Raw genomic sequence first — 24,841 nt, forward strand, 5'->3', positions numbered from 1 at the left:
TGACTCTACATCGCAAGCACGTTCCCCCCTGCACTCCACCAGTCACCTTTGGAGGTGAAGCACTCCAGGAGACAGATACCCTGAAGCTGCTGGGAGTCATGCTCGACCCTACTCTCTCCTACAGAGCGCACACTCGCAGTGTTGCACTGCGCGCCTCCCAAAGGCTGGGTTTCCTACGAAAGGCAGCACCCATCCTGGACGACCATGGTCGAGTGACGGTCTACAAGGGATTCGTGCGACCCCTACTTGAATATGCCCCACTGGCCTGGTCGAGCGCAGCCGCAACTAACATGGCCCAGCTGGACAAGGTTCAGCAACGTGCCCTGCATTTCCTGGGACCTGGAACCATCCTCCAAAGTCTTCAGCTTCGTCGGATGGTGGCAGCCCTGTCATACTTGTTCAAGCTGCACTACATTCCAGGGCCTCCCCAGGTAAAGGCCATGCTGCCACCAACCAAGCCCCCTGCCGTAGCTAGCATGTGCACACGGCAAAAACGTCAGACGCACCATGCCTTTCAGCTGAAGTGGACACCCCCTCGCACAGCCCCTGACTACCTCCTGCGATCCTTCCCCTTCTTCGCCATCACACCCTGGAACAACCTGCCTGCGGACCTCCTGCTTCACGAGCCTAATTCAAGACGCCTCCAAACCTTCAAGGTCAACGTATGTAAGGATCTAATCCGAAAGAGATGGCTGTGGTCCACACAGTACCTGTGACGATGATATTGAGATTTGAGACCCATTTAGTATTTACCTCTCTACTACTTGCTTGTTATGATTATTGTTCTCTCTCTTCATTTTCCCTTCTGGTTTAGTCATAACACGTATTTATATTATTTGGTGCAATACTAGCGCCCCTTTCTCGCACCAAATTATTATTTTTGCTACCTGACCATGCAACCCCCCCTTTTTTTCGATGCCAGGTTGCAACGCTAACGCCGAGACCCCTGGTCGGTCGAGTTGCTCCCTGTACATGGGCACGTCGTCCCTACATCCCCTGTGTCCTGTCTTGTGTTTGTCTCCACATGTCTCTTTGTAGGGCTGTGTTCCCAATAAATAAAAAATAAAAAATAAAAAAATACTCCTGATTACACACAACTGTCTGCAAGTACGCAATCACACCCTCATCCTTACCAAAGTCTCGGTCTCCATAACAACGACACTCGCGTAGGTGACTCCTCTGCTGAGAGCGAATCCAACAATTCCATGAGCATGTCCAGGTCACCCTGTGTGACCGACAACACAAAGCAGGAACATGAAGATGTGGCCATGGTGATACAAAACCATCCCTTCTCTACCTCGGTCTGACCATCGCTTTGTATGTTGCTAATCCCTTCCTCCCCCTTTTGTGTGCGCGTTTTTTGTTGTTTTTCCTCTTTTTCCGTGGTTGGTCTCACCCTCTCCTCAATTCAATTGGCCATCTTGGCACGCTACGAGGTGCATAAATACATAAATAAATCACTGAATTTAATCATAGTGGAGAGATCCTCAACTTTGAGGAGCAGTTGGAGCGAGCAGGCGCTAAAGCCCGCTGCAAGGTTGCCACGTTCCTCAATGGGCGTCGTGACGCAGTGTACACATTGAGAGCACCTACATGTACATTGTCATGTACATGTACAATGTAGACTGTAGGACTATGGCAGCACAATCGTCATGCCTTGCCAATCTGTCAAACTCCATGCCATGTAATAATACATGACTGTGTAGACTCAGCAAGTCGCACGTGCCTAGGGCGTGCCTTTGACTTTACTACTGTACTGGCAAGTATAATCATTGTAGGTGTGTTTTCACAGAACATCACCCGTACCGTACGGCCGTAGACATGTGCATTGTGCATGTACATACACAATGCACATGCACAACGCGTCATGTACATGACTGTATGTTCTCTCTAAAATAATGCTTTATTTACCCCTTGCTTCTGATCCATCGTCGCATTTTGATATTTTCATACACAGTAGGTGCAAACCCAGTGGTATTCTTCACGCTAGACACGCTTTTTTTTTAAGATTCCCACAGCTTACCCAGCGAATTAAGTAAGGCGTCGACGGCTCTAGGGAGTATTGTGTCGCCACGGACAACAGGTACACGGGTGATAAGAGAAAAAAGACATTCTACGGTACTCCCATTACCAACAAGAAATAGAATAAACGAGGCGCTCCAGAAGATCACTACAACAAAGAAGGAACGAAGCGTCGAACACTACGGAGTACTGTGCTATGACTGACAACTAGTACACGGGTGATAAAAGAAAAAAAAGTCCCCTGCTTTTTAGCACACAGCACGCGACATTTGTCACCTGTCATTGACATCACTGTCCTGTTTGGCACATAGCATTGGCTAGGATCCTGATGATTGACGTCTTCACATCCCGTAATCAACAATCATATACCGGTAGCTAACTCGCCACTCAGGTGTGCAAGGCATAGGCATAGTGGTGGCCTGCGGAAGCGAAGGCTAGTTTGTGTGTTTCTGAACATTCAAGCGATGCCAACGCGAATCCCGCGAATTATTAAAACTCTGTTACTCGCTAGCGTGCCGAACAAAAACCAGGTCACACTTGGCACTGCAGGGACACTCCTCACTTGCACGCGTCTGCACTAGTAGTCAGCACATCCAGTAACATTATTCCCTCCGGTCTGCAGTTGGAGGTTGATTCAATGAATTTATCTGGAACTGAACGTTTCCTGGAAAGGAGAAGGTCACGAAGGTGCTGGTATTTGTCAGAGGAGTTTCTCCAGTTAGGGCGTATGTTGTATCGTGTCTCGTAGTGGGAGTCTTGAACGATAGGAGCGTCTGCCGGCGCGCTGACACCATCTCGTTGAGAAAATGAAGTGCGGAGTGCCGCCCATCGTTGTGCTGATCATACATGTAGGTGTGTTCGGAGTGATACTACGGGACACTGGAGCAACAGGTAAGATGATTGGTGTGTGTGTGTGTGTGTGTGTGTGTGTGTGTGTGTTTGTGCATGTGTGTGTGTGTGTGTGTGTTTGTGCGTGAGTGAGTATGTGTGTGTATGTGGTGCCAGCTAGTTCGGTTGGTGGGTACACTTATGCCTGATTGTGTTGGGTCTGTTGCCAACGGTCTCGGCTACTTGAAGGTGTAATGTTGTACCTGCCACCTTCGTTGTTGGTTCCAGGGTTCATATACTTTCTATTTGAAGTATACATACCTGTTAACCATGGACTGCTTCTGGCTAGATTAACTCTAGTGTAATCAATGGTGCTAGTGAAGCTAATATCAGATCCACTCTGATTTAGTCACACACACTAGTAGCACGTATTTATTACCTTCACTGGGGGCAGGGGTAACTGCAGTTGGATTCTAGGACGGATGCCACAGACGGAGTCATCCGCGGCCAAGTCAATAATTCCCTCTCTTCACACATTAGGCAAACTCAAGCTGGATACAAATCTATTTCATTCCTTGGTGCTGACCGCTTTAATGCGCTTCCCGGGGGGGGGGGGGGGGGGGGGGGGGGCCTTCGCACTAATCACATCCCCAATTTATTTCGCCAGGAACTTAACAAATTCATTCATCTGTTGGGAATGCCCAAGTAAAATAATAAAATACAATACAATACAAAATCACCACTGAGCAAAGGGAATTCAACGCACTACATTTTCTACCCGAATATGCAAGTGGGTGCGTGGTTCAAATAGTTAGAGCACTGTTCTGAACATGATGTTGTGAGATACAATGCCAGTTCGATACGGGTCAAGTTGGAGTGTTTACCTGACGCATTGGGGTGTGTTTATGTGTGGTTTTATTTGTACATGTACATGTGTATGTGTGTACATGCATGTGTTGTGTGTGTGTGTGTGTTGGTGCGTGTGCCTGTATGTGTATGTGTGTGTGTTTGTGGGTGCGTGTGTGTGTACATGCGCGCATGTGAACGTGTGTACGTATGACGGTGGGAACATTTGTGGATGTGTCCGTGTACATGCATGGTACATGTGTGTGTATGCATATGCGTGTGCATGTGTGTGTATCCATATGCGTGTGCATGTGTGTTTGTGTGCTTTGGGCGGGAATGTTGGAACGTGTTTCTCACCACCTTGCAGCCTCGACAGCATGCATTTTGTCTGGAAGTGCAGGAAATCTTACCATTGATAATCACGCTAGGCTGACAAGTGCGCCGCCCAGCAGTGCACCACTTCTCCAACCGCGGACAATTGTCCCTTTCCCGAACATATCCTTCTACAGCAGCTGTTCACTTGTCCAGATTGATATTATTGCAGACGGGCTTGGGTCGCTCTGCTACCCGAACTTGGCCATATTGGAGGAATTCCCTGGAAAAAAGTATCAGACTGCCTCTAAACTCATTCCACCTAGTACACATATGGGGGGCATTGCAACATGGACTGCGGTGCCCCTTGATGGCTACATATCTGATAACAGCAGTGTGACGAAAGCTTATATACTTGGGATCGCCGTTCAAGCCAACTGCCAGTTGAATACAAAAGTCATCTCATCGGAATTCGCTTTCGTCTTGCTGCAAGGCACAGCACCCCGTGTGTTACAGAAGTTTTCCTTTGGTGCGGCCCTAGAACCTCGTGTCACATTGACCATCCGTGGTAAGTGCCAATCATTCATGCAGGTATTATAATTATACTCATTGCTGTAGATAGCAAGCTGTTTTTGGCCATAAAAAGCCTCATCAGTACAGCAACGAGCTTTAATTAAGCAAGCCGAGCTACCAGCCATGGTGCAAAGGAAGCACCACAGACATTACGATAGCTCGTCGCTCTAGCGCCAGAGTGCTCTAACTAAAGCTTAAAAGTGGCGTTGTTTCCGTTTCTCGTAATTCGAGAGATTTTTATAACAATAATCGGCTAGGTGTTCGAGAAAGACTTTTGTAGGTCTCCTTGCGCTTTCGAGCTGTAGTCATTTTTCTTGTTGATCCCTTCCATTTGGGCTTAATTTGACTTCTCGTTAGCTTGGATACAAATTTTTTTGGCCATATCCAACAAGCCTGGTGACAAATCAATATCGTTATTATAGTTTATCCCTTTCCATTGAGTCAATAGGCAACGTCGGTCGGCAGCGGCAGTAGATCGGATTCATTGCCGCTCGCCTTATCAAAATACACAGAAAAATACCACTACGCTCTGCTTCGTTCTTTCGCCCCTGCTCAACATTATCATTGCATTTGTTCGCGTGCGTGGTCGCTCCTTGGCCTTGCATGTGTAAGTGGCAGTGCGGCGTGGTCGGCTGCAACGGCGGTCGATAGCGTGTACGGTTTCATTGCCGCTCGCTCCGTAACACTGATACCAGCATTTTTACTATTCATCATTCTTTGCAAATTCTTCACCACGGTCACTTCAAATCAACTGTATCTTTAGTTCGGCACACTGCCACGAGATTGGTGCCTTCGTCACACTGCTCCTTTCTCGTTGTAATTGGCTTCCGGCTTCAACTAGGCTTGCAAACACACGTAGAGTTTGACCGTAAAAATGTTCTTTTTTATCAGCTGTTTTGGCCATTCCAATGGCTCTGCAGTGCGTTTGGCAGGATCGTTACTTCTCCTTTGTTAGGGCTGTGCGCATCGCTGTTGGTAGCTGCATTTGGTAATCCACAATGGTTTGTTGTGGCTGTGCGAAAGGGGGCACATGCGTTCGCTGCGAGTGTGCCTCAAGCCCCAATCCGTGCTTTGACTGTTACCCCAGTCGGGAAAGGCACTGTGCCAACCGCATTCCCGGATCCATAAAAGCAAGGTTTCAAACTAATGTGCCGGACCCGAGAGTCAGGCAAACCACTAGTACCACTATATGTAGTGTCGATACAAATGGTAACACTAACTCTTGTACGGCATGTATTCGTGGCTGCTTGCCGCCGGTTGAGCCTGGTGCCGGTGATGGGATCTCAAACGTTACGCGGGCTGATGGCCGTGTTGGGGCTTCCGTCACCGTGTTGTCTGGGTCTTCCGCTCCGCAGCCGCTCGGTGGACACTCGGGGATGGCTTCTTCCACTATTGCCGTACCTATCCCCAGTGTGAGAGGTGCGCGCCCAGATGATGAAGCACCATGTTTACGGACGGGTTCTGTATCAGTTTCCCCTAGGTTGTGGACTGATTATTGCGCGCCACATGAGCTACTTGGCAATGCCTGCGCCTTGACTAGCGTTGAATGTCCCTGCCAGCCTCTGCGTGTTGACTTACCGCATCGTAAAGACCCTGCTCAGGGGTCGGCCAATGCACCCGTCTCGACACCCCCTGTTGAGGAACATCCTCCAGGTGTAGCACCCGATAATGTCGTCCGCGCTTCTGTATTGGTTTCCCCCATGTTGTTGACCGATTCTTCCGAACCACACAAAAAATGACAGTGGATGTGCTTTGCCAGATGTTGAATGTTTCTGGCAGCCTCTGCGTGTTGACTTACCACATAGAGAAGGCCCTGCCAAGGGGTCGGGTAATGCACCTGTCTCAATGCCCCTGGCGGAGCAACACCCTCCAGTCATACCATTATTATTCTTTATTTCCACGATGGCCCATGGCCAATAAGGAAGATAATATGATTCAAATCAGTCCAGAATCATATAAAATCAGTCTAGCAAGTAAGGAAACCAACACATTGCAGGGGGATGGGGTCACGATGGGGTACAGTGTGAGCTACTACAGGAGCATATGGATGATAGAATGAGGCTAGACGCCATTGATTTAAACGCATGCTTGCTATTTGTTTCACGCAGGTCGGGGGGTAGTTGGTTGAAATTGTGAAGGGATAGGTTGATGGGTGAGTTGGTGTGTCGGTATGTGTGTGATGTTCTCAATGTGTATGTTCTCATGTGTCGTAGTGCATATGGCTGCTCTGTGGTTGGTCGTGCAAGGTGAGGCTGTTGCAGGTGAAGGGGAGCGCGGATGTACTTGATGTTGTGGGCAAGAGTAACCTGTCGTAAGAGTTGCCGGGAGACTAATGTGGGGAGTTGGAGATGATGAAGAAGTGAGCTGTGATGGACTGGTGCAAAAAGGGGGATCCGCAGGCAGATACAGGCTGCTCGTCGCTGAACGCGTTCTAATTGGTCCTTCTGTGTGCGGGTGGTGTTGGATAACACGAGACTGCCGTACTCTATAACCGGGCGAATGTAGCCATCCGATACTGTCATCCGTACCTATAACAAGGTTATTAGTTGGCAACAAAACCTTTTTGATCTGCCTAATGGGGCCTCCAGCAAGGCTTTTGTTCGAGTGCTCACTACGGAACTACGAAAATTCAATATATCTCAGGGAGTGGATGTTGATTCCTTGTATAGGTTTTTCGTGTTACCCTCTTTATTACTACAACGCGTAGGGCGTGCCATGGCAGCTAAGGATTGTGGCAAACACTTGAAGCGCCGTCTTGGGTTATGGAAGGATGGAAATCTTATCGAGCTCCTCGATGAGGGCGACACGATACAGCGGGGCTTAATGGGTAGGACTGGTCATGGGGGTCGTTTTGATGATGGTCAACCACGCCGGTTTGGTAAACTTTATGGCCCAGGGCAGAGTTACGACGGCCGCGCGTATGCTCAGCTCTTGCGGGAAGGAGCAGTCTGTTACGCCGGTTCTTGCTATGGATGATGTGGTGCCCGTGGGTGGCACTGATTGCGTAGTTGGTGATATCCTCCGTCAGAAACACCCTACGCCTGCTGTGCCTAATCCGGATGTGTTGCTTCCCGGACCACCAGGCCATGTGAATGAAATTTACTATGCCGGTATTAATATTGACTTGATAAAGAAAACAGCCTTGGCGGTCCATGGATCGGCGGGCCCGTCTGGTTTGGACTCCGGCGCTTGGCGCAGAATGTGGACGTGCTACAAGGGTGCATCGACCGACGTATGTGATGCCATAGCCATTTTTACGCGTATGATATGTACAGTCCAATTGCTGGTAGGATCTTTGGCACCCTATGTTGCTTGCCGTCTCATTGCGCTTAGACCTATCGGGGTGGGCGAGGTATTTCGCCGAATTTGTTCAAAGGCAGCCTTGTCTGTAATGAGGTCCAATATTATGGAGTCGTGCGGCGTCGAACAGGCCTGTACCGGGATCCCAACAGGTCTTGAGTCGATGCACCAGGCAATGGAAATTGCTTTTCAGCATGGCGAAACGGAGGCTTTGTTGTTGGTGGATGCCCAGAATGCATTCAATAGCCTCAATCGATGCGCCGCCCTTCACAACATTGCCAGGGTGTGTCCTCCACTATCTCAAATACCTACAAATACTTACCAGTCTCCAGCAACGCTGCATGTATCTGGAGGTGGAAGCATCCTGTCTCGTGAGGGAACTACACAGGGTGATCCTTTATCAATGGCAATATACGCTGTTGCATTGACACCTTTGGTCAAATCGTTGCGTGCTTCTGCGGGTAGAGTCTGCCAAGGATGGTATGCGGACGACTCTGCCACAGCGGGGAAGTTTGGTCCGCTCCGCGTGTGGTATGATAATTTGAAACCATGGTGAAGATTATGGATACATTATTAATGAAAGTAAAACTCAGTTGCTTGTGAAGCCTGGGCTAGAGGTGCCTGGGCTAGAGGTGCCTGGGCTTGAGGTGGCTGCCAACGAGCACTTTGGAGACACGGCTATTGTTGTGAAGACGGATGGTGTCCGTTACCTTGGTGCTGGGCTGGGCACTTCCGCTTTCTGTCGTGATTTTGCAATCCAGCGTGCGGGTGAGTGGATACAAGAGATGAATGTTCTAAAAGAATTTGCGGCTGTTGAGCCTCATGCGGCTTATGCTGCGATGACACATGGTTTAAGGCACAGATGGACATACTTGTTTCGGGCTATGGATTTGGGTGAGGCGTACTTGCTCCTGTCGAGACTTGCCTCTCTCAGGTTCTTTTGCCAGTTGTTGTGGGGCAACCCGCATTGTCTGGCGGTGATCGGAGGGTGTTGAGACTCCCTATTCGGCATGGCGGGATGGCTATCCTGGATTTGGTTGCTATGTCTGCGCACCAACGGCGTCAGTCTCGCCACATTTCGGAGCCTCTGGTGCTGGGTATTGTGGGTGGCTACATTGGGACATTGCATGTGCCCTCTCGATCTGTCGCCTCTCCGAGTCACAGGAGTGTAGTGTCCGGGAGTGACCACGTTGCCTCTACTCCTGTGGCAGTGATAGTGGACGCCGTGCGGGAGCGTAAGGCCCAGACCCATGCGCAGCAAAGGAAGGAAGCTGTGGCTGCGACGAGCACGGCTGCTGAAATGTTGTGTGATTGGGACAGGAGGCGTATTCTTGAACTATCAGAGAAGGGTGCCTCGTCCTGACTGGCTGTATTACCTATCAGGAGGCATGGTTTTAGTTTGTCAGGAAGAGACTTCCAGGACGCTGTCGCTTTGCGATATCGAGTCGAAGGTTCGATGGACTTCTCGTGTGCTCTGGATGGCAGTCGTGAGTCAGTCATGTGTCAAGTGAAGTCAGCGGAATAGCCCGAGCTCCAGTGTGGGGAGCAAACCCTTTCTGTTTTTGTTTTGTTATTGTTTTTTTTCCTTTTGGAATGGGTTTATTGAGTTTATTGATCCAGTTTATTTTTAATTATAAAAAAATTGATTTGAAGTTTTTAGTTTGGGTTTGAAATTCTTTACACATGCATTTTTTTCTGATTTCTTCTCCAGTGTATGATTTATTGCATTTTAAACCATTGTGTTAAAATTTAATTTGCCCGTAAAAGAGGCCTACAGAAAGAAGAAGAAAAAACTAAAGTAGCGGGCAATGCGTAGGAGTACACCATTTACCGATATTTCTGTAACCACTATTTTAAAGGAAAATCCTTATACAAGTACACGTATCATAGCGATAAAATTAATAGTTTTAGTCTGCGTTTACACGACAACGAAGTGCGACCAAAAAAGAAACGAAATCGTTGTGTTTACTATATGTATCATCGTTTATACAGTAATTATACTGTACTACAAGGCACGAAAACGCACGAAAACGCACCCGAAACGGAATGAAACAGAATTCAATATTTTCCTTTTTACAATAATTAAAAAAGTTGCTTGCTCATCTTTTTCATTCTTTCTGCAGCATTGGATGCGTGCCATCATGCTGCATGTGATACCTGCCAGACCCTCTATCGAAGCTGTCCTGCATTAGCGGATGCAAGTGGAACAAGTCAGCTTCAATACTATTGCAGTAGTGCATCTAACTACACCTGCTCAACATCAACTGTCCTGCAGCCTACAAACCGTACAACACAGCCGACAACCTCTCCTCAACAGAACACCTCTGTAGCAGTTACAGCAACGAGTGTCGACGTGGCTACATCTTACACACAAAAATATAACTCGCCCGGTGAGACATCCTCCCCACATCCCAGCCCATTGACAGGAACATCCAAGCCTGATTCATCCGCTCCAGTATCACAAATTATTACAACAAGTGCAGATGTGGCCATCATTTATGTCTCGGGGCCATCAACTAGCGTCATCTTGGCCATTGGTGTGCCCTTGATAATCCTCGCACTGTGCTTGCTACTAGTACTACTGTACCGAAGGAAGAAGCGCAACTCTCTGGCAGAAGCTGATCAGTCACGGCTGCGACATCTAGAGTCCGGAAACGGGCTGATGCTCCCGCGTCCCTCGGGTAGCTTTGCAGCCCAACCTCAGACAAGTAGTGGAGCAGCACAAAATCCGTCCGAGACTGTATGCTATGATATTGCGTTGGAACCAGTGAAAGCAAGTAATTCCATGCGGATTTCCAGGTCTTCGGCCATTGCTGACGGTGAGAACCAGCGCCCTGACGATGCGGACGTTCCAATGGCTTCATTGAACAGTGAACATCACCTCGCCCCGCTATACTCTGAGCCGGACGCACCTGCAGATGCCAATGCCAGAGCGCAGGGATGTCACTACACCCTACCATCTACAGGTACACAATCACGTGCCAACCGCTATGAAAGCCTGGGTCCCCATAGCAACGCTCTCCCTGGTGGTACATCTCCCACTGAGAATGGAGCAACCAATGCTGGGAACACGCCCGTATATTTCTCCTTTACTCATGACAATACTCGGCATCAGGTCTACTAGAACGTCTCCACGGAGCTGTCAGGCGCCGTCAAATTGTGAACACAACTACGATTCCATATCTGCTGATCTGTAAGAAGACCTTGAGTCTGTGGGGACTGCCCTATTAAAATATGAATAGATAATAATCTTTGTTCATTTTTCAGTTGCAAGTTTATTGTTAGTACACGCATTCGTTATTGCTCTCGCTTTCATAGTTAAAATTCACACTTGTAAATTTCACTGCTGTTGTTCTTAGCGTTATTTCTCTCACTTAGATTTTCTATAATAGTTCAATTTTGTTTTCAATAATAATAATCTTCACTAGTTTGAGGGAAAGAGACAAACGGGAAAAGTCTGAAGAAAAAATTGACTGTCACCGCCAGGACTCGAACCAGGGACCCTCGCTTGTAGCTGGCGATGCTCTAACCACTGAGCTATGGTGTAGTCGTCATCCCAGCAGAGACTGTTCAACATTTTCTTCAGACTTCGTAACTCACACTTCCTGTGACTCCACACAGGCGGGTGGGACGCAGCCCTCACTGTACCCACACACTTCACGTACACTCTAGCACGCGGGGAGCCCCAAGTCATAAAATCTTCACTAGTTTGAGGGAAAGAGACAAACGGGAAAAGTCTGAAGAAAAAATTGACTGTCACCACCAGGACTCGAACCAGGGACCCATAATAATAATAATAATAGTAATAATATTAACTGGTTTGAGGGAAAGAGACAAACGGGAAAAGTCTGAAGAAAAAACTGACTGTCACCACGAGGACTCGAACCAGGGACCTTCGCTTGTAGCCTGCCTTATGGAATTCTTCCATTTGGTCACCACCCAACCAGAACTTTTTGAAGCAGCGGGATACTGCCCCACGCGTAGTCGCCGCCGCCAACTCGCATTCACTCTGCCACGGGTTGGGAAACACGCCGGGAGGTCATTTCTCTTCCGCACCGCTACTGTCTGGAATGCCTTGCCCGCAGACCTGAGAGCCACAGCCTCGCAGTCCCTGTTTCACAGTCACATTTGCACGCACTTCTCTGACACCAAACACAATGCCACTCCTCACTGACATGCCTCTGTCCTCCTTCTTTGTGCGTTGCGCTTATTCTTATTAATTTTTGTGTTTCTGTTTCGGTACATTTCGTATTTCAAGGCATATCCCGAGGCTATAGGTATCATTGATTAAAGGACCATTCTGGAACATTCAGCATAATTGTATTTCTCTTGCTAGGCTCTTCATTACGAATTATTAGCCCTCCACTGTCTGCTATCTCAACCCTACAGTCTCCCATTATAATGGAACTCCCTTCGATTTAGACTACGTCTTTGGGAAATCCTCAAATATATAATAATAATAATAATAAATAGCCAGCGATGCTCTAACCACTGAGCTATGGTGTAGTCGTCATCCCAGCAGAGGCCCTTCAACATTTTCTTCAGACTTCGTAACTCACACTTCCTGTGAATCCACACAGGCGGGTGGGACGCAGCCCTCACTGTAACCCACACACTTCACGTACAAAGTAGCACGCGGGGAGCGCCAAGTCATAAAATATTTTAACTGGTTTGATGAAAAGAGCCAAATAATAATAATAATAATAATAATAATAATAAAGAAGAAGAAGAAGAAGAAGAAGAAGAAGAAGAAGAAGAAGAAGAAGAAGAAGAAGAAGAAGAAGAAGAAGAAGAAGAAGAAGAAGAAGAAGAAGAAGAAGAAGAAGAAGAAGAAGAAGAAGAAGAAGAAGAAGAAGAAGAAAGAAGAAGAAGAAGAAGAAGAAGAAGAAGAAGAAGAAGAAGAAGAAGAAGAAGAAGAAGAAGAAGAAGAAGAAGAAGAAGAAGAAGAAGAAGAAGAAGAAGAAGAGAAGAAGAAGAAGAAGAAGAAGAAGAAGAAGAAGAAGAAGAAGAAGAAGAAGAAGAAGAAGAAGAAGAAGAAGAAGAAGAAGAAGAAGAAGAAGAAGAAGAAGAAGAAGAAGAAGAAGAAGAAGAAGAAGAAGAAGAAGAAGAAGAAGAAGAAGAAGAAGAAGAAGAAGAAGAAGAAGAAGAAGAAGAAGAAGAAGAAGAAGAAGAAGAAGAAGAAGAAGAAGAGAAGAAGAAGAAGAAGAAGAAGAAGAAGAAGAAGAAGAAGAAGAAGAAGAAGAAGAAGAAGAAGAAGAAGAAGAAGAAGAGAAGAAGAAGAAGAAGAAGAAGAAGAAGAAGAAGAAGAAGAAGAAGAAGAAGAAGAAGAAGAAGAAGAAGAAGAAGAAGAAGAAGAAGAAGAAGAAGAAGAAGAAGAAGAGAAGAAGAAGAAGAAGAAGAAGAAGAAGAAGAAGAAGAAGAAGAAGAAGAAGAAGAAGAAGAAGAAGAAGAAGAAGAAGAAGAAGAAGAAGAAGAAGAAGAAGAAGAAGAAGAAGAAGAAGAAGAAGAAGAAAAGAAGAAGAAGAAGAAAAGAAGAAGAAGAAGAAGAAGAAGAAGAAGAAGAAAGAAGAAGAAGAAGAAGAAGAAGAAGAAGAAGAAGAAGAAGAAGAAGAAGAAGAAGAAGAAGAAGAAGAAGAAGAAGAAAAGAAGAAAGAAGAAGAAGAAGAAGAAGAAGAAAGAAGAAGAAGAAGAAGAAGAAGAGAAGAAGAAGAAGAAGAAGAAGAAGAAGAAGAAGAAGAAGAAGAAGAAGAAGAAGAAGAAGAAGAAGAAGAAGAAGAAGAAGAAGAAGAAGAAGAAGAAGAAGAAGAAGAAGAAGAAGAAGAAGAAGAAGAAGAAGAAGAAGAAGAAGAAGAAGAAGAAGAAGAAGAAGAAGAAGAAGAAGAAGAAGAAGAAGAAGAAGAAGAAGAAGAAGAAGAAGAAGAAGAAGAAGAAGAAGAAGAAGAAGAAGAAGAAGAAGAAGAAGAAGAAGAAGAAGAAGAAGAAGAAGAAGAAGAAGAAGAAGAAGAAGAAGAAGAAGAAGAAGAAGAAGAAAGGTTTGCTCCCCACACCGGAGCTCGCGCTATTCCGCCGACTTGACACTTGACTGACTCACGACTGCCATCCAGAGCACACGAGAAGTCCATCGAACCTTCGACTCGGCAAACCTGAAGGTTCGATGGACTTCTCGTGTGCTCTGGATGGCAGTTGTGAGTCAGTCAAGTGTCAAGTAAAGTCGGCGGAATAGCGCGAGCTCCGGTGTGGGGAGCAAACCTTTCTTACAAATCATCGCCGAAGTCGCAACCACTACTTAATAATAATAATAATCTGAAGAAATCCGATGGCGTCATTACTGATGTTCAAGCACCCGACCCCATGCCACTGTCCCGCGGCCCTTTCTATCGTTCTCTTCAGTAACCTTAGTAGAAGTTAGTGCATGGCAGGGAGGGCCTTATGGCTTGTTAGTGCCCGACAGGTTAGCCTGAGGGGCGTAGGCCCGATAGCTAACCTGAAGGGCACAAACAAGCCATAAGGCCCTCCCTGCCATGCACTAACTAATTTTTAGAACGAGGTTAGATGCATTATCTCACTTGCATTATGCTTTTGCACCCCTATATTGGGTGGTGTTGTGGATTTATGTGCAGAGAGAATTGGTGTGGTATGATAGACTATTTTCTTCTGGTAACTCAGCACCGATGAGGATTACTAAAAGGAGAAAAGAAGCAAATTAAATGCTGGGCTCTTATTGCGAGCTTTATTCATATTCCCCTTTTCGATACCTATAATGACTTTGATCTACGGTTTCTATGGTTCCACTGTGCACCAGCTGTTGACAAAAGAAAATCGTACAGATGAAGGAGTACGGGAGAAAATAACCGTACACACTTCTGAGTATCCCGTACATCTATGTAGAGTTCATTATCTGCACCATACTATAATCTTTAAAAAATTGTGAATATTTTTGTGAATATTTACCCGGTATGTATTAAAAATAGGGCTCAAACGGTTAGTCCGATTAGCCGGTTGCAGACCGGTTACGAAGAATTAACGGTTAACCGATAAAGATAACGGTTACCGTAATTCCGCGAATATGAGCCCACGGGCGCCGGGCCTATATCCGGATATAAGCCCACCTCCATTAGTTTTACAAGCACAACGGTGTCATCTGTATTCGTTTGAGCAAAGAGTTAATTTGAAACTATACGTTTTGGTCTATCGCTGCTTGTCATCAATTGCTAGCCCCTTCCTTCAGTCACTGTTTCTCCAGCGTTCAGTTGGCCCGCACACAAATGCTCGTACTCGTGGCCAGGATACAGCTGCCTTAGTATTACCTAATGTACATATTGGGTATGGACTGCGCTCAATTTCTTTTCTGGCGGCAGGTCGGTGGAACACTCTTCCTCCAAACTGTCGTCAGGCACAATCTGCTGGTACTTTTGTTCACCTCACAAAGATTCACCTAGGATTCCCTGTAACAAGGCCATGCCTGTTGGGACTCCCCTAGCCAAATAATAGATACTACTACTACTACTACTGGTTGATAAATATGGTGGTAAAGACACACCTGGCAATATGGCGGTAAATACACGCCTGCCCACACATGCTCTCTAGGCTGCAAAGTTCTGGCACAGAGCTCTCCTTCTCACCACCACCACCATCAGTTCGCGCCTGGCGCCTGGTCGATGCATGGCTGGCGGTATCCGGCATAGCAGGCTGGTACATCAAGTAGCGCATGGCACATAGATGATGACACAGCAACGACATAGCTCGATTGCGACGTACGTTTCGTCCCCGCTGGACTCATCAGGCAATCTTCTTCTTGGATGTGTTCATACGGAGCTTGACTCGGGAGAATGAAGTCGAAAACACCACTGCAGCTGTACTTATGGTTGATAAATAATTATGGGGGTAAAAACACACCTGGCAATATGGCGGTAAACACACGCCTGCCCACACACGCTCTCTAGGCTGCAAAGTTCTGGCACAGAGCTTCAGAACTTTGCAGCCTAGAGAGCGTGTGTGGGCAGGCGTGTGTTTACCGCCATATTGCCAGGTGTGTCTTTACCACCATATTTATCAACCATAAGTACAGCTGCAGTGGTGTTTTCGACTTCATTCTCCCGAGTCAAGCTCCGTATGAACACATCCAAGTAGAAGATTGCCTGATGAGTCCAGCGGGGACGAAACGTACGTCGCAATCGAGCTATGTCGTTGCTGTGTGATCATCTATGTGCCATGCGCTATTTAATGTACCAGCCTGCTATGCCGGATACCGCCAGCCATGCATCGACCAGGCGCTAGGCGCGAACTGATGGTGGTGGTGGTGAGAAGGAGAGCTCTGTGCCAGAACTTTGCAGCCTAGAGAGCGTGTGTGGGCAGGCGTGTGTTTACCGCCATATTGTTAGGTGTGTCTTCACCACCATATTTATCAACCATAAGTAAAGCTGCAGTGGTGTCTTCGACTTCATTCTCCCGAGTCAAGCTCCGTATGAACACATCCAAGAAGAAGATTGCCTGATGAGTCCAGCGGGGACGAAACGTACGTCGCAATCGAGCTATGTCGTTGCTGTGTCATCATCTATGTGCCATGCGCTACTTGACGTACCAGCCTGCTATGCCGGATACCGCCAGCCATGCATCGACCAGGCGCCAGGCGCGAACTGATGGTGGTGGTGGTGAGAAGGAGAGCTCTGTGCCAGAACTTTGCAGCCTAGAGAGCGTGTGTGGGCAGGCGTGTGTTTACCGCCATATTGCCAGGTGTGTCTTCACCACCATATTTATCAACCATAAGTACAGCTGCAGTGGTGTCTTCGACTTCATTCTCCCGAGTCAAGCTCCGTATGAACACATCCAAGAAGAAGATTGCCTGATGAGTCCAGCGGGGACGAAACGTACGTCGCAATCGAGCTATGTCGTTGCTGTGTCATCATCTATGTGCCATGCGCTATTTAATGTACCAGCCTGATATGCCGGATACCGCCAGCCATGCATCGACCAGGCGCTAGGCGCGAACTGATGGTGGTGGTGGTGAGAAGGAGAGCTCTGTGCCAGAACTTTGCAGCCTAGAGAGCGTGTGTGGGCAGGCGTGTGTTTACCGCCATATTGCCAGGTGTGTCTTCACCACCATATTTATCAACCATAAGTACAGCTGCAGTGGTGTCTTCGACTTCATTCTCCCGAGTCAAGCTCCGTATGAACACATCCAAGAAGAAGATTGCCTGATGAGTCCAGCGGGGACGAAACGTACGTCGCAATCGAGCTATGTCGTTGCTGTGTCATCATCTATGTGCCATGCGCTACTTGACGTATCAGCCTGCTATGCCGGATACCGCCAGCCATGCATCGACCAGGCGCCAGGCGCGAACTGATGGTGGTGGTGGTGAGAAGGAGAGCTCTGTGCCAGAACTTTGCAGCCTAGAGAGCGTGTGTGGGCAGGCGTGTGTTTACCGCCATATTGCCAGGTGTGTCTTCACCACCATATTTATCAACCATAAGTACAGCTGCAGTGGTGTCTTCGACTTCATTCTCCCGAGTCAAGCTCCGTATGAACACATCCAAGAAGAAGATTGCCTGATGAGTCCAGCGGGGACGAAACGTACGTCGCAATCGAGCTATGTCGTTGCTGTGTCATCATCTATGTGCCATGCGCTACTTGATGTACCAGCCTGCTATGCCGGATACCGCCAGCCATGCATCGACCAGGCGCCAGGCGTGAACTGATGGTGGTGGTGGTGAGAAGGAGAGCTCTGTGCCAGAACTTTGCAGCCTAGAGAGCGTGTGTGGGCAGGCGTGTGTTTACCGCCATATTGCCAGGTGTGTCTTTACTACCATATTTATCAACCATAAGTACAGCTGCATTGGTGTCTTCGACTTCTTTACTTCTACTACTACTCCGTTTATAAGCCCATGGGCTAATAAACAGACACAAATGCAACTCGCGTGTCAAGTAGAATTTTTCACAAAAATGGACTCTTCCTACCATGGTACAGCAGGTCAGTGCAGTTTACCAGTAGAGTATGATAGTCTCACCATGAGCACGGACTTGTACTTTTTCGTGAACCTTCAAAATTCGAATACTGGCCCATGGGCTAAAAAACGAACATGTTTTACTGGATATTATATCCCTAAACTGCATTATTTCACACATAAGCCCATGGGCTTACCCAATGCTGTAGACAGCAAGCTGTTTCGGCCATAAAGGCCTCATCAGTACAGCTACAAGCTAAATAGGCCGAGCTATCAGCCATGGTGCAAAGGAGGCACCACAGACATTAAGGTAGCTCGTCGCTCTAGCGCCAGAGTGCTCAAACTACAAAATGTAGCGGGCATTGCGCGATGCAGCAGCACTAGAGCAGCCTACTGAGAGTGCTCAACAACGCATATAAACCCATGGGCTTATATGCGCGGAACTACAGTACGCAGTAACTTTTCAGTCAATTTTTCAAGTATCAGTGGTGACGTTGTTGGCGACCCGTTTGAGGAGACCAGCCGTTACATCCCGTACCTCGTTGTGCCTCAGTGAGGGAAACCCACCCAGAGAGCAGGACAAGGCGTGGGCGACGGTGAGCGATGCACGACACTATCTCTATCTATCGATCTCTCCTCTCTCATCATGCATGCGTCACACTCTCATGGAATTTTCTCTTATAAGATTGCATGCTTCACACTCTCATGTACTATTAGTTCCTTTCTTCGTCTTTTTGTGAGAGCTTGGACAATCCACTTGTCCAGGCAAGAAGGCAGCAATGTCTGTTCATTCTGGCAAAGTGAAATAAAATAATACCAACCAACCAACAACACGGGAAGCTCGATGGAAGGTGGGCTGGCTGCCAGCCACAGCGGAGCGCAAGGCCATCCCGGAACTCACCCTTCGAGAGGGCAAAGCCGTGGGCCTTCAGAGGTCTGAAGGTCAGCCAAGCCGACGCACCCTTCTCCGCCGCCAGACCGACACAGAACTGGATATCAGTGTTCTGCGTCAGTATGAACTCTTTGTCTGCTTGGGCCATTGAAGTGCGGGTACGATTTGCCACCTCCCTCTTAGTGGACCGTACCAGGTCCAGCACATTGCCAATCTGGGTGTCCTGGTCCAGAATCTTGCGGACGAGCGCAGATGTTATCTTTGCCGATGCCCGGAACTGGTCGCCCAAGGTGGTGGGGTCGACTAAGCCGAGGCCTCCTTCACGGCATGGGAAAGCAACGACCCTTCACTCACGTGGGTTTACTGGCTCACCGCACAGGGCAGGAATGAGGACATTGGTGATGGTGTCTTCCAGCGGGGCAAGATTTCCAGCAACACACTCCATGACTTTGCACAGGAAGGACCAGCGATGCTTCAGGCCTTGTGTGAATGCTGCATAAGCAGCCTGTGGCTGGGTTTCGGCAATCTTGGCCAAGGACACAATCTCGTCTTTCCACTCGCTTGCCTTCTGGGATACATAGCTCTGGACGAACTCCGTTGATCTTAGTGCAGCACCTAGAAACCGGTGGCCGTCGGTGGTAATTTGCACACCGGTCCCTGCAAAGGCGTCCTCAGCTTCCTTCAGGTGACCGGCCTTCACAACCAGGACTGATTTATCAGCATTTGCTACGTACCCATATGCCGGTCCTTTCTGTCGCAGAATATCCCACCAATCGCGTAGTCATTGGAATCTGCCGCCCTCGGAGGAGTCGTCTGCAAACCACATCTGGATCGTTCCCTCAGCCGAGAGAGCACGAACGAGGGGTAGAATGCCCAGCGCATACGTCGGCATCGCGATGGGATCGCCTTGGGTGGTGCCCTCCAACGACATGATGACGCTGCCCCCAACAAACAGCTTTGCAAGTTTTCGGTAGCTGTTAATAACGACTGTCGCCAGGGATGGGCATAGGTGACGCATGTTGCGCAGGCATCCTTCCCTGTTCAGTGTGTTAAACGCATTCGTGGCATCTGCCATTTAGACCGCTTCAGTATCCTCCTGGTCGAACGCTTGCTGCATGGCATGTATCGCCGCCTCGATCCCGCAGTCCTGGCCTGCACAGAGTTGAAGGGTGCCTGCTGCCTCTTGAATATCCTAACCAATTACGTACAGGATGGCCTTGCCCACCACTCGCCGCATCACCTCGTCATCCAAATGTGTCTAACACCCGGTTTCTTGTTGAAGGAGATGAGTCGAGATGCCAGGTATGCTTCCAGCGATCGGGGGTTGACAAATTCGGTCGCCACACGTCGAGCAGAGCTTGCCAGCGCATCGCATAACGAGTCAGACGCATCGGAGAACATTGTGCACGTCCACCTCCATGCCTCAGCGTCTACACCTGACGGGCCGGCTGCGGCATGCGTGTTGAGTACCGCCTTTCTCACCAAGTCACGATTGAGACCAGAGAACCTGACCGGATGAGGCTGTGGAGGGGGAGCACCTTGTATCAGGGCCTCAGTGGTTAGGGGCGCAGGCTCAGGGTGTTTGTTTGTTGTTGTTTATTTATTTTACATCGCAAGGCAAACGGGCAGTTCTGCCCAATATTATGGAAGCGATGACAACCAGTAAGAAGAGTCAGAAATGAAGAGAAAAATAAATGAAAATAAAAATACGAAAATGGAAGTAGCAATCAGGGGAGGCAGGGTCAAGACGAGCAAAAAAAAAAAAAAGTTTGTCTTGCAGGACCTCTTGCACTGACTTGTCACCGATGTTGTCATCCAGTGCCAGGGCTTCAGCATTTCCGTTGGGGGTTAGCGATGGTAGGGCTTTGGATAGCTTCCCACTTGTCACCAGGTTTGCGAAGTGGCGTGCATCATCCTTCTCCTTGTTACCCCCGCGGCGGGGCCGGCGAGGTGCTGTGAGCTCTGCTTGAATCGTTCGGCATTCGTGGAGCAGGTCGTGTAGGTCCCCTCTGTGCCATGTTGCTAGGCGGCGCTGCAAGATATCTGCGGATTTCTCTGCAGGACCTGGCGGCTTCTGCAGCATCAGCATTTGGAAGACCATGGCTACTTTCAGAGCTATGCCTTCATCTGGCCCACTGGTTCCAAAGCACGTAATGAAATTGGCGAGTTGGGATACAAAGAGCTTGCCAGTGGCTCCTCGGGGTACCTGCATTGCATTCGGTCTACAGTGTACCACTTCTTCGTACACGTCTTACACAGCCTGCACAGAATCCAAGTTGGCACGCTTGCCCAGAAGGAGTCCTGTAGTGGGGGCAGTAGGGAAATTCGGGAGATCCCGTGGGCCTTCCACCAGCTCTTGATCTGAGTGTGTCGGGGTCTGTTGCAGCTGGCTCTGATCTAGATTGACAACGAGGTCAACCTCTTCTGGGGTGTGCACAGGGCTTTCCCGGGACACACTCGTGCGTGCTTGATGCTGATCCAGTGCCCTCCACGCATACTCCTGGGAGTCCGACTGAGCGCCGGCAGGAGGCTCGTCCGCCCCGCCCTCCGTGACCACGGTGGTTGGTTGCAGCTCATCCAGTGCTCTCCAAGCAAACTGTTGGGAGTCTAAGGTGGCGCTAGCGGTCTGATCGCCAGTAAATCGAGTGGATTGATTGTCCTCATGGTCAGCCGCCACCTCACCACTGCACGGTAGATCAACGGATACGGGATCTCGACATTCTGCCAGCAGGGTGGCTGTGAGAGCGTACGCTTTCCAACGGCCGAAGCCATTTCCGAGCCACCGCGCTATCAGCAGAGACTTCTGTGTGTTGGTGTTGTGAGAGTGTAACACAACGACCTGTGGCTGCACTGGCATCCACGGCTTCATCGCATTGTACGGTTCGAACTGTTCCCGTAGCATTGTCCTGCATCGTAGCCGTATGGTTGTCGGTGGCCGTTGACAGCTCCGGCTGGGGTGGAGATCGCGAGAAGGGATGGCGGAAATTTTACAACGATCTTTCTTTGACGGAAGGCAGCTCCAGCCTTGGTGCAGTTACACCTGACGCAGGTGCCGCTGCCGTTGCACCGGCAACACTGGCCACTATGCATCAGGGTGAGTTGCGAACGGGGCACCAGAATCCAGATACGAGTGAGAGCTCAAACTGCCATCCTGCCAACATGTCAATCTACCGAAGCTAGTACCGCCCGGCACTGTGCTGGTATATTCAGTGGGCCAAGGCCCTCGACGCGTCATCAAAGAGTAGTAAAATTACGATTGAGCAGGCTAAACCCTGATATGGCCCGTAGCGGGAAAGTCACTGATTGGTCGTCTCCTAGACAGACCACGTTCTAGTAGTAGTAGTAGTACCCGACTACCTGAGTAACCGCTGCCTAAAGGTGGTAACTGGAGGCCACGCTTCCAAGAAGTATCCCATCACTGCCGGAGTGCCCCAAGGCAGCGCCCTGGGCCCCACACTCTTCATATTGTTTGCTGCCGATATCGACCAATGCCTCTCGCATGGAGTAAAGCTCAGCTCTTTCGCCGATGACACTACCGTGTACAGTCTGATCAAACGACAACCTCCAGAAGGCAACATCCTTACAGACAACCCTCAACAATCTTGCCGCATGGGGCCAGCAATGGCGGATCCAGTTCGAGCCCACCAAGAGCCAGCGCCTGATTTTATGCAATGCTCGAAAGCGCCCTGACTTTTCACCAACCACCTTTGCCGGCGAGATTATTCCGGACTCGGACCACCTAAAGCTGCCTGGAGTCACATTCGACTCTAAGCTTGGGTTCCAGCGCCATATCCATGCTGTCGCTGTCAAGGCCAGCCAGCGCCTGGGATTCTTGCGCCGTGCTGCTTGGCTTCTGGGTCATGAGGGTCGCCTGCCTTGCCGTGTATAAGGGGTTCATTCGGCCCATCCTGGAGTACGCTCCCCTAGCCACTATGTGTGCAGCCCGATCCCACCTAGCACGCTATGACAGGGTGCAGGAGAAGGCAATGCGAATCATCGGACCTGGCACGATCCTTCAGAGCCTGCAGCTCAGGAGGGCAGTCTCAGGGCTTGCATATGTGTACAAGTTGCACTACATTTTAAGGGTCCACCCCAGCTGACAGCCCTCCTCCCGCCACCGTCGGCGCCTGCACCTACTCCTAGAACCCGCCGACAACTAGCTTCTCGCCACCCTTTCCAGTTGCAATGGCCACTTGCTCGGACAGCACCGAACTACCTACTGAGGTCATTCCCCTACACCCTCATTGCGGCATGGAACGACATTCCTGAGCAAGTCATCCCGGAACCTCCTGCATCGAAGGGAATGCAGGCCTTCAAGTCTCGCATTTGTCAGCACCTGATGCGCCAGGATTGGTTGTGGGCGACAGCATTCCATGGCGATTGACGATGTTCCATTCTCCAGTCCCACAACGATCACCTTGTCTTCATCCCACTGAACTGTACCTTGCTTTCTAGAGCTCTCGAATCACCTCAGTGCAGAATGTTTTGCGTTAATGTTTCTTTATTCTCTTCTTTCCTTTTTGCTGCTTTTCGTGGCCCCTTTCTCGCTGATCCAGTGCCTGCACACTACTCTGCCTGGCAGCAGCTCCGATCTAACTTCTCCGTATTGCCCCCCCCCCCCCCCCCACTGAAAGCAACGCAGCTGTTGGTCCATTGCCATAGTTTCCTGAACTAATCTGGCACTCACTCACTCACCCTCCCTCACTCACCCCCCCCCCCCATCTCTTCCTCTCTCTCTCTCTCTCTCTCTCTCTCTCTCTCTCTCAATCAATCATTGTCTGGCTCTCAGGTTCTCACTCTTCACATACAGTCTTTCTTCTCTCCCTTTTCCCCATGGTGCGTGAAGTGTGCCTTGATCCCGAGACCATTGGTCGGGGGAGCGCACTTCACCTCACCGGCACAGCTCAATAGCACCTACACGCCCTTTGTAGTCCCCTATGTTCTCTTGTTGTTGTTGTTGTCTTCCATTCTATGTAGGCATGTGCATTTTCATATAAAAAATAAAAAGGCAAGAGATACCTCCATACTTTGCACGGCAACGTTGGAGCCAAACACTCATTATTCCCCCAACACGAGATACCCAAACAACACAAGGCAGCCCAGCAACACCAGAGTGCCGCCACCCCCAGAGCCACTACCCCCATCTGGTATGGGCATTGCGAGTGCCGGGTTTGTAGCTTTGGTGGCGCATACATACATGGCCGAGACGAATACTGAACCACGGACAAGAGACAAACATGGCGAAATCAACATGCCGAGATTTGAAAGACCTAGAAGATCGATGACCTATTATGCTATGAATTATTACAACACTGAGTTTCAAGCATCGGAGAAAGTAACTTACCGTCAGCACCAAAGGAGCAGTCAACTACAACGATCAAAACGACAAGGACCTACAATGGAAGTGATCGACATGGTTGATGAGGAGTACACGGTGGATGACACAGAAGAAGAGCCAGAAATTGAGACGGACGACGATGTCGTGGGTGATGGGGATGATGCGCAGGATGGTGATGTTGATAGTAAGAAGTCTGCTGTGTTACAACAAAATGTTGTTGTCTCACCCTAAGTGTCTGCAGGTTTATGATGATTCTAGTTTTTCTGTTGTGTATCGTGCACGTTATGCTAAGCAATTGAAAGTTCTGGAAGCCGCATGTATCTGTTTCTACGAGCCTGGCCTGTGCAAACAAAAGAAGCATGTGGTTGCGCTGAGATTGTTTTCGTAGGTTCGTGGTGGCCACTTCTTTGTCCCACTTCACAGTTCACACTACGGGAACTGACACGATTATTTACTTTTCTTTTCTTTTTCTACAGTTCCAACTTCTTTTTACATCTATTGTCTCACCCCTTTATGCTCAGCTTTAGTGTCACATTATTGTCTCACCCCTTTCCCTTCTACCTGTAGCACTTTATTTCGTTCTCGGCACACACTATAGAATGTATACTTAATCATTGTTTTGCATGGTTACCTTTAGCCACGATATTCCAATGATGCGTGTGACGTGAAAACCGATTTTGGAAAACCTTCATGACTCCGTTGATGTGTAGTGATGACGACGGAATTTATCCTTCTTATTGCTATTTTGAAAAGGGAATAGCACTACATTTACATCAAATAATAAATAC

General features: G+C 48.7%; 1 protein-coding gene across 1 annotated transcript; it reads left to right on the plus strand.

Annotated features, from left to right (window-relative positions):
* The first annotated feature begins 2,409 nt into the window (after positions 1 to 2,409).
* Positions 2,410 to 11,059, plus strand: LOC135811430 (uncharacterized). The gene is made up of 3 exons (XM_065324667.1): positions 2,410 to 2,913; positions 4,064 to 4,576; positions 10,005 to 11,059. Exons 1-3 carry the CDS (start codon positions 2,829 to 2,831, stop codon positions 11,003 to 11,005), a joined length of 1,599 nt encoding a protein of 532 aa, XP_065180739.1. The 5' UTR covers positions 2,410 to 2,828; the 3' UTR covers positions 11,006 to 11,059.
* Positions 11,060 to 24,841: the final 13,782 nt, after the last annotated feature.

This window comes from Sycon ciliatum, chromosome 3, assembly GCF_964019385.1.
Source record: "Sycon ciliatum chromosome 3, ocSycCili1.1, whole genome shotgun sequence".
NCBI lineage: Eukaryota > Metazoa > Porifera > Calcarea > Leucosolenida > Sycettidae > Sycon > Sycon ciliatum.